Raw genomic sequence first — 10,268 nt, forward strand, 5'->3', positions numbered from 1 at the left:
GAGTTCAGCAACTCATAAACAGATTAATAGAAAGCACCATGGAACAAACAATGGAATAACGAGGGAAGCTTAAAACAAAAACAAAGTGATGTCACAGAAGAGTTTGAATATGAGTTATGATAACTGCCTTGAGGAAATGATTCGACTTGAAACAAAGCTTTCCCTTTCAAGAACAAATCCAACACGCATGTTTTTGCCAGATATTCATCGGAGATATTTTATCGGTTTGAATATCGAAAGGGAATGCGAGCTGAAACGTGGACGCGCGCTTGTTCATCTCTTGCCGGAGCAACACATGTCGGAGAAATGTTGATTATTCTCAGAGACGAAGAGCATTCAAAGCATTTCTCATCACATAAAATGTGTCCGGTTAACAGTCACGCAGCTGTAAACATAATAACTTTGAACAACGTGACAAACCATTAGTGAATGTGAGCTCAGACGAACAACACTGCTTTGTGTTCTGCCACCTCGCAGTCGTGCTTTACGTCGCTTCATCACGTTTGTGTGAAATTGATATAATTCGCAAATTCATTCTCGAGTTATGAGCAGAAAACGTGTGCTGTGAGGTCACGGTGACCTTGAACCACCAAACTCCTATCAGCTCATATCAGAGTCCAAGTGGACGTTTGTGCCAAAGAAATTCCCTCCAGGCGTTTCTTGAGATATGGCGTCCGTTAGAATGTGACCGGCGGAGAATCATAAAACAACATCACGTCGTTTGTCTTCATCAGTGAGCAGCATGGACCACCTACCTTTTCTTTGGCTCCTGCGAGCTGACTGAAACGGCTGGTTGCTTCCTCCCGGGCCGACTTCAACTCCTGCCGTAGTTCCTCATTTCTCCCCAGCAGCTGATGTATTTGGGACTTGAGGTGCGTGGCTGTTGCCGGCTGGCTCGTGTTGCTGACGTCAACAGCCTGTGATGATATGGAGGGTGAGCACAGTTATAATGCCATTAAAATAAACACGACAAAAACTTCAACATGCATTTGTTTTCCAAAGACACCATTATTTCTTCTTCTTCCTCCTTCCTTCTTCCTCCTTCCTCCTTCCTTCTTCCTTCTTCTTCTTCTTCTTCACGTTTGACAGCTGTCGCCGCTTTTGTTGTTTATTAAGTTGCTATGTGACGAGACGTCCGCTTCATCAGTTGACAAACACTGAAACACCTGGGAGGGGCCCATTGTTTTCAGCACTATGTTGTAACTTTCCAGGAAACTATATACGTGATCGTGGACCTGTTGAGCAGAATGTGTGAATCATGCATTGTTGCATTGTTGACCCGATGATTAAAGGATCAGTCAACAAAATTGCCTTTAAATGTGTAGCCAAGCAAATGTGGGACGTTTAGTTTGGGGGTACGGGTGAAATCTAGACCTGCAGTTATAGTTAAAGCCATTAGTGTCAGGGATGATACCGAAGCAGCAAATACTTACAACTTCCGACTTTCTGTAAAGTAAGCTGCTGGATTAATTAATTCTTTGTGTTCTTAAGCAGAGACATAATTCTGCTGGTTTAAGATGCACTCTGAGGCCCCGCTACACAACACTATGATGCAACATCCAGAGTGAGACTTGTGCTGGTTAAATGAGCTTTTATGGTTCAACTAAAGGTAGTTCTAAAGATAATGATGAAGCGGATCAAACCCAGTTACTTTTACTTAACTAAGTGATCCGTGTGGGACTGCAGATGCGCTGCATGGTACTCACATTAGCCAACCTCTCCAGACTGCAGATGTCGATGGCAGCATCAGACGGAGCGGCCTCTTCGTTACTCCTCATCGCTCGGAGGACATCTCTCAGCGCATCCTCCAGGTCTCTTTTCACTTTTGACAGTTCATCCACTGTGAGGTGACACACAGGGGGGGGGGGGGGGGGGGGGGACAGGATCCGTGATACTGGCACCTCTGATGCCACTACAGTCATTTTCCTCGCAGGACATTAATCTCTTACTTTTAAACACAATCTCAACGGTGAAAGTGTCCATGTGTCAGACGGACAGCGGGGCTCTACTTACATCTGATGTGAAACTGGGTCTTCTGGAATTCCAGCTCCCGCTCCTTACGGCTCAGCTCTTCCTCTAGGTACTCAATCTGCAAAGTAAAGTTTGACACCATAAAACCTTTCAGCTGTAAGATCTCAAGAACTAGTATTCTCACATGTTTCATATTAAGATCAAATGTGTGGTGCATGCTCTGTAAAAGGTCACGATATAAGTTGATAATACACAGATGATAATATCGTGTTGGCAGATATTAGGACTCATCAGTTCATCTGGTTTCCTTTTCACCATCCTTTAGTCTCTGCTTTTGTATAATTGAAGTTACAGACTCTCTCCTCCTGCACTCGTAGTCTGAGTGGAATTAAATGTGCTAAAATGCACAATGAATAAAGTTACAGATGAATTTGACTCTTTCTATATCTCTATCTTTATTGTGATTTCTTTTTGCTTGATACTTTCTTCACCACTGAATGTAAGAACTGATAACATGTAACCATTGCAGAGTGTCCTTCTGACTTCAGCATGTTGCTAACTCAATATGTACTTTGATAGAGGACGTCATATTTTAGCCCCTTGTTAAATTAAAATGTGATAAACTTATAAAATACAATCTCCTTCAATTTTATTTCCCACACTTCTTCCCCCAATCAAATTAAATAAGCATCATATAAAACGAAGTACTAAGCACAAACAGTTGGTAATAAAACTACAAAGCTGCAACTGTAGGGTAGCCATCAGCTCCAACGAGTTACTCGGGGAAGTTGCTCTTCTTTGAAACACTGGGGGCTTAATGCAAGTTGACATGCAAGAAATGAGCCACGCAGCTTACTCTGCGTCGGATCTCCTCGTCTGTGTATCTGCTGCTTTGTACACTTCTGCCGGCCCGCGCGTCGTCCTCCAGCAGCAGCAGGCTGGACTGTGGGATCCCTGCAGACACAGCTGATTGTTACTAAGACTTTAGAAACGTAATATCATCGAATGTCTGTCCTCAAATTCAAGGTTAAACATCTTGCAAATAAACTTGCTTATAAGAAATAAGAGAGTTAATACGATAAGTGGGACTCTTTGGTATAATCATTTAAATCCGTCACCTCTCTCCTTCACAATGCGTCGGATTTGTTTCTTTAGCTCCAGTCTCTCTTCTTCAAGCCGTTCAATCTGGAGAGAAATCGAGCAGTGCAGTGAGAGGTGCTCAGAGAACACAGCGGTAATGAGACGTAACAAACAACCTGCTGTTAGAGCCGTCGCAATCCCACTTTACCTCTTTGGTGAGGACTTGGTTTTCTGCTCTGTATTGCCGTTGTCTGAGATCTTTGGCTCTCCTGAACTCTGTCAGATCCACTTCCTGCTTTGGTTCCAGACCTTAGGAGTCACAGGAATAAATATAATGAACAGAAGTAAAACGAATGAAATCCACTTGTTGAAGACAGGAAGTGTCTGAACAGAGGGAGACACAGGAATAGAAAAACTGACCTAGTTTTTCTCGGAGATCCTCGTTTTCATCCATGAGGTCATTGATTCTCATCTCAAGCTGGTTGATGTCTTTGGTCATGGCCTCGGCCTCAAGATCTCTCACTCTAATCTGATTGTTACACTCTTTGATCTCTGCAATGGCTGTTTCCAGGCCATAAGTGCCCTGTAATACAGAAACAGAGCTGTGGTTACTCTTCCATCAAACAGCATGTCCTGGTGCCTTCAGGATGAGATTAGACAAGGAGGGAAACAAACGCTTAGCTTGTAGACCAAAACAAGCATGATGATCACACCATAGTCACATCATCGTTTCAATGTGTATTGAGCGACGATGCACCAAAACAAACGTACGGCTTGTTTCTGGGAATTTAAGTTTTTAATTCATTCGATTTGTATTTCAAAATTCTTTGAAGTGAGCCAAAAGTGGGTTTGTTTTTTTTAACCAAAGAGGAAAGAGAGGCTTTGTGTAGACTTACAGACTCGTACTGGCTCAAGCGGTTTGAAGCCTCAATGAGTGCTTTGTCTTTGTCTTCTGCGTGAGCTTCTGCGAGCTTCACAGCCCGCGCTGCTTCCACTGCTCTCGTGTCCGCAGCTTCCAGCTTCAGCTTCAGCTCCTCCATTGTTCTCTGCTGTATGGCCGATGGAAGAACTGGGACAAGGAAAGGAATTATTTCCTTCACTGCAGACAAAAGTGACAATCTGATGAGCGCAGGATATGAGAAGTTACTCGCCAGTCGCTCTAGTTCTTACATGCTTCCCTTGCTGAGATTGACATAAGAGCTGACTTAATTTGCATTTTGGTGTAATACCGCTAATGTATATGTAATGCTAAATTGGTACCTTTAACACAACTCTGGCTGTTAAAGTGCTATAAATGTGAGCATCCAACAGGCACGCAGCAACACGAGCGTGTATTTGGACTCTTGTTTCTGGCAGCCCGACAATGGAAGTTGAATATTTACTCTCCCGTTAGTTTTGGTCTCCACTAACTCCCGAGGGAAACGTCTGGCTCTTTGCTTTCTGAAAGCTTTATTGTTGAACAGCTGCTGCCTGACGCAAGTCAACATGATGTTGTTTAGAGCAGAACCACAAACTTAAGTTATGAGCCGTAAAGAAAACCAAAACAGTGAAGTGAAAGACTCCATGTGCCCTGGCTTCTCCTTTGATATCACATTCTTTTGATCCATTGTTATTAAAGACAACTTTAAATATCCCGTTAAAGAAGAAGGGATCACTAGAAGTACTTACCCCACAATGAGTGAGGTATTTCCAATAACCCAACGACATCTTAACTGTCCAAACCACAAATATTTATTTACTTGAGAGTGAAAAACATGAAATCAGCCGTTTGTCTATGTTTGATATCTTTTGGGAGTGTGACATTTCAAAGGCGCTTGTTAATCGCTGGGAGTTCATTTTTACAGGATATTAACTCAACTCAACAGCAATTACGAGAGATAATAGAGAAGTGAGAGAGTAAAGGCTGGTGAGAATGTGTTGTGGACAGAACTTTTATGTCTTTGGTCAGAGGTGTTCAGTGTGGACTCTTAAGCAGGGATCCACCCACCTCTGTCTTTCCTTGTGGACGTCTTCAGCTCCTCGATGAGCAGCGTGTGCTTCTCCATTTCCCTCGTGTACTGCTCCACCTGCTCGCCCAGTATCTTGATCTGATTATCTCTCTCTTGGACGGCCTTTAAAACATTCAGAAAACCATTTAAATGACGAGAAGTGTGCAAGACAGAGCTCAGCTGTAGCACACTGAATTAACAGCACCTTTAAGGAAATTTATGAAATGGTGAAAATAAAAAAAAGGGTGGGGGGGGGGGAGGCTGAGATTAAGAGGCAGAGGGCAGATGAAACTTACACTGCAGAGCTCATATATGACCTGGCCCATGAGCAGCGAGAGAGAGAGAGAGAGAGAGAGAGATGGAAGAGAGGACAGGTTGATAAAGCAGGTCGAGCAGGTCAACGCAAAGATAGAAAGCAGAAAAATGATTGATAGATGGAAGAACATGAAAAGACAATCCACTTGGGATTCCCCTGCTCCAAAGGACACACATAACATGCACACACCACGACTTTCCACCTTGTAATTAGGATATTTGTAAGTATGCAGAGTCTGAAAAATGACACATGGAGCTTAAATGTTAAGCTTTGTAGACATATTTGCCACATATGCATCGTGCTGCTGTTGCTGTGATGCATTAAACATAACCAATTACTGTATGATGTTGTGAACACTTCCTTTCATGGCTGATGTAAAAATCAATTATGTTTCAAAGTGATAAAAAATTTATTTGTTCGAACAATGAAAAAATGTTGTGTGCTGCAAAATGTAACGAAGATCAAAGAAGATGACTTCCCCCCCTGGCGTGGGACAGACCTGCTGCAGGGCAATAATGTTGCTTTTGTCCAAGTCCAGCTGGGCTGACCGCAGCTTCTCCCTCAGATCACGGATCATCTGCTGGTACACCAAAATATCATCGTCCTTCCCAGAGAGCACTCTCTACGTGTGAGGAAAGGATCACGTCAGCACTGCGGAGCAGTTCAACAAAGAGCCGAACACAGCGACGAGGGTAAAGAAACATAATGATGTGCACATTTACATGGTTTCAGATGCAACTAGAGACCATCGTGTGATGGCATCACATCATCTGCGACGCCCCGTCGGGCCAGGGGCGTAAAGTGGGGGATCAATAGTAACAAAACGCCGGCACTCACAGACACATTATTTCAGATGTGGAGCTGCGCGCTGCTACTAATGTCTCCTTCCCCACCTTCCTACCTCTTTGAAGTGAGGCCTTCATTCTAGACCTCAACTACACACTTTGTGCAGATCATGCACGGTTCCGTCACTGTGACAAAATCTGTCTACATAATTTAAGCACCTGACGAAGCACTCAAAACTGCTGCAGCAGGTGTCTCCAGGACCACATAGAACCATGATCACACAGAACAAATATCAGTATCGCTGCCACTGAGCACCAGGAAGTAAATCAAGGAAGTAAATCCCTTGTTTGCCTTCCTGTTTGCTCTCCTAACACCTCTTAAGGACTGTGAAGTTTAGGCAAATTAGTCCAATAACATTAAGACATTTAAATGTGATACTACTAGCAGGAAGCATCTGTGCCAGCCTCGTGGGATGTCTTTGATTGATCAGCGACACTAAGTAGTAACCTTCAGAAAGTACTCTCCGCCAACATTGATCGAACGTTGTACACATTTAACGCTCACCTTCCACTCCTCCACTTTGGCGTTGACTGCTGCCATAATTGGGTCATCCTCCTCAGTCATGCTATGGATCTTATCCGTCAACTCTCTGACCTGCACATTAAACACACCACAATATAAACCTTGCAGTCAAATGATAAATGGCGTAAGATGAGTCTAGAGACTCCTCGGCTCTGATTGGTTGTTTCCCTCTGGGCGCGCTGGAATCTTACAAATGCCATTAGGAGCGTTTGGGGAAGTCAGAGGAACAAGATTGTTTCACAGATGATCAGCCTCACACGCACAACTGTCAGTTACAGCCACTATGACAAGTCACTTGTATAAAAAGGTTACCAACTGCAGCTTTACGAGTGTGAAGAGAAAAGGAAGTACGTGGGTTCTTTACCTGCAGCTTTGCATGATCCCTCTCTTTCCTGAGCTGATCCATAATGGAATCAGTCTGCTGCACAACAATCTTCATCTTGTTGTACTCGTCGGTCATCTTCTCCATCTCCCTCACAGACTCCTCCAGACTTTTCTGCATCTGCTCGTTCTGTGTGTTCAGGTGAACGTTGTCGTCCTCCGCTCGCTAACGGACACCAAATAATATAATAAACACGTGATAGACATTAGCGGTGCAACATTAGCGGTGCAACACCCAGATGAAAAGCGATACAAATACGTGCCGAGAAAGTTGAATTAAATTGAAAACACCCCGGGTCTGGCTTGTTCCCGACAATAAACAGACATGTTCCTTCTCAATAATGGACCTTAATCCGGACGTGGCAGAATAAACAAACAGTTCTTAGAATACCTGAAGGTCTTCCAAGCACTGATAGAGCTGTCGGTTGGCCAAGTTGAGTTTCCTCTGGGTCTCAGCGTTCTCATCTCTAGACAGGACCGGCTCGTTCTTGTCCAGCTCTCCGCGATAGAAGTCCACATCCTGCTGGAGCTGCTCGTTCTGTTGAGGTGCGTGGAGGTACAGAATTAAAAAATAACTGGTTCCAATGCTCCCATTGTCACACACTAATCTAGAGACGCTGCATTTAATAATAAGTAAATTATTTGATCCGTTAGTGTTCTTTCAATAGTTTTCCAATATCTGGTTCCAATTTATGAAAAGCTTTGTTTTACAAGATAGAAAATACAAATACATCGACGGGCATTTTCAGTATTTCAGTATTAAATCAAGAAAACAGACATCAGATTAATAGAATATATTTATATAACTAAAGTTAATACCCATCAATATCCAAAAATGCTCGTAAAAGTGTCTCTTTGGCAGGTTCACCTGCAACAGAACAGGTTGCAACATATGGTCGTGCCCAGTAAGAACATTATAAGTGCCTCATCTGGTCTGTATGTTAACTTATCATAGACTTGTTTATATTTCCTCTCACACTGTCCTCACTGGCCACCTCACAGTTGCTCTATGGAGTTCTATAATACAGCGTTACAGTATCTGACCATCTGCAGAGAGCTTGTGAAGATGTGTAATCCATATACACGCTCACTTTATACAACTACAAACTAACTATCACACTGATTCTTACTTTGAATAACTGACACCTAGTTTTACTTCACTATCTATATGTCTTACCTTCTTCTTAAGCTTTTTTATCTACACCAATGGAATAGAAAGAGGTGAAAAGAGATGAAGTTTGAGAAAGCATTCACAGGAGCACATGAGACGACACACGTTTGAAATTAAGTGAGAATAGATGATGGGGGGACTGAGGATCAAATGTTATGATCTGTATCATGTCGTGCCAGCTGCCACATACTTCTCTCTTCAGCTTCTTGGCCTCGTCCTCAGCCTCCTCCGCTCGCACAACCAACTAGGGCAACAAAACAGACTAAAATTGCAGAAGCAGATTTTGAAATACACCAGAGCAGCGGTTGGGGATCGTTCACCAGAGAATACCCGCAGCCAATCAGTAAACAGAGTCCTGTCACATGGTGACCTACATGTCAAGTGAAGCAGTAATAACTAAAGATTATTATGTCACTTGTAATGAACAAACTAACAAAAGTGTTTGTTTTTTTGTTGATTATTCTTTGCTACAACTAGTTATTATTATTTGAGTATATTGAAATATAAATAGAGTGCATTAAAACCTACTGGCACTGTCTTTTCATGAATGACATCAAGGGACATACATAATTATCTTCAATAGCAAAGGACATACCAGCACAATGTCTAACTAACTAATGTTAGAAAGTGTGTGTGTGTGTGTGTGTGTGTGTGTGTGTGTGTGTGTGTGTGTGTGTGTGTGTGTGTGTGTGTGTGTGTGTGTGTGTCTAACAGATGAGCTAAAATGTGCAGGTCATGCAAGGACTGCATCAATAGTTCTATTCTATGCTTGGAATTCTGAGTAACATGCTCATACCTCCTCGTTGCTTTTCTTTTCCTTGCCCATTTCTTTATTTAAGTGGGTCAACTCTTTCTCCCTCTGCTCCAGCTGGGTCTCGAGCTGCCGAATCTCATCTCTCAGAAAGCGGGTGTCTGGCCCTGTGCCGGAGTGCTGAGCCGTATGGACCGGAAACAATACAAATAAACACCCAAACAACCCCCACCAAGAAACCTCTTAGTCTCCCATCGCCTCCATCTGTTCACAACACTAATACATGCCGTCATTAACAAAGTCCTAAAACAAGGATTACCTGTCTGTTTGCATGAAAAACTGTGGGAGTGCAAATTCTAATATACAAACCTTAAACTTTTGTAATAATAATCAAGTTGAAACTAGAAGCAATGGCTGTTAGTATGCAAGGAATTAGCTGTAATCTTCTTAGCTGCTGTCGTTCATTGGTCACCACAACCAATCCCTCTGTAGCCAGGGTCACACGCTATGATTAGCTAAAAGATTCACTGTTGCCGGAAGTAAAACACCATGAAGGGTGATTTCTGACAATATGTGGCATACAGTACGAAAGTATGCAGACATACGGTGTATAGACAAACACACAGACACATGCTGAAAGCATTACCTTCTGCTCTCGTTCCAGCCTCGACACCTTGGCGAGGAGTTCCTTTTCTACGGTGCAGAACACATGATCAACAATTGTAAACAAATCTTAAAAGTATGACACACAACACTGTCTATGCACTAACCGGTTTTAGCATGCTTTACACCAATGTCCTCGACAAAGTTGGAGGCAATAGTAGCTTCCCGATCCTTAATCTAACAGGCAGAGGGAGAGAACACAATTACGTCTAAATACAAAATATATATATATTATTTTAATTGCAATATTTCAAGCATGCCCACAAAACAGCATCAGAGTCAATAATGTGAATTTAAGTTAGTTACTATAAATAATAATATAGCTGAAATACATTATACATGTTAGTGGGGTTGTTGATAGATGTGACAGCACCTTCAATAGGGTCTGCAACACTCTTAGGACTTGAATGATGTTCTTTGGAGCTTTATCCTTCACCTCCCATTCTTCCGTCTGCATGGAAAGCATGGTTTAAAGTTAAAGTTAAACTGTAAAGTGCATTGTTATTTGAACTCATAATAACAATATTCTGATACAGCACAATAACCTGGACCAAAACAGTGACAGAGGTGGAACCAAAA

General features: G+C 42.5%; 1 protein-coding gene across 9 annotated transcripts in view; it reads right to left on the reverse strand.

Moving 5' to 3' along the window:
* Positions 1-10,268, reverse strand: part of cep290 (centrosomal protein 290) — a 28,759-nt gene that overhangs the window by 17,278 nt on the left and 1,213 nt on the right. For 3 of the 9 annotated variants that reach the window (XM_029434315.1, XM_029434314.1, XM_029434320.1), the window contains exons 2-20: positions 10,063-10,140; positions 9,797-9,866; positions 9,673-9,719; positions 9,072-9,206; positions 8,466-8,519; positions 8,282-8,302; positions 7,496-7,642; positions 7,088-7,270; positions 6,706-6,795; positions 5,855-5,977; positions 5,039-5,162; positions 3,948-4,150; positions 3,472-3,634; positions 3,260-3,360; positions 3,090-3,156; positions 2,828-2,925; positions 2,014-2,089; positions 1,707-1,840; positions 756-917 (exon numbers count right to left, since the gene is read on the reverse strand). In XM_029434315.1, the coding sequence (XP_029290175.1) occupies positions 756-917; positions 1,707-1,840; positions 2,014-2,089; positions 2,828-2,925; positions 3,090-3,156; positions 3,260-3,360; positions 3,472-3,634; positions 3,948-4,150; positions 5,039-5,162; positions 5,855-5,977; positions 6,706-6,795; positions 7,088-7,270; positions 7,496-7,642; positions 8,282-8,302; positions 8,466-8,519; positions 9,072-9,206; positions 9,673-9,719; positions 9,797-9,866; positions 10,063-10,140 (2,076 nt within the window). Of the gene's footprint in view, positions 1-755; positions 918-1,706; positions 1,841-2,013; positions 2,090-2,827; positions 2,926-3,089; positions 3,157-3,259; positions 3,361-3,471; positions 3,635-3,947; positions 4,151-5,038; positions 5,163-5,854; positions 5,978-6,705; positions 6,796-7,087; positions 7,271-7,495; positions 7,643-8,281; positions 8,303-8,465; positions 8,520-9,071; positions 9,207-9,672; positions 9,720-9,796; positions 9,867-10,062; positions 10,141-10,268 lie in introns of those variants that run through there. The other 6 variants (XM_029434317.1, XM_029434321.1, XM_029434322.1 and 3 more) reach the window with 4 other exon arrangements.

This window comes from Cottoperca gobio, chromosome 6 (genome assembly GCF_900634415.1).
Source record: "Cottoperca gobio chromosome 6, fCotGob3.1, whole genome shotgun sequence".
NCBI classification, from domain to species: domain Eukaryota; kingdom Metazoa; phylum Chordata; class Actinopteri; order Perciformes; family Bovichtidae; genus Cottoperca; species Cottoperca gobio.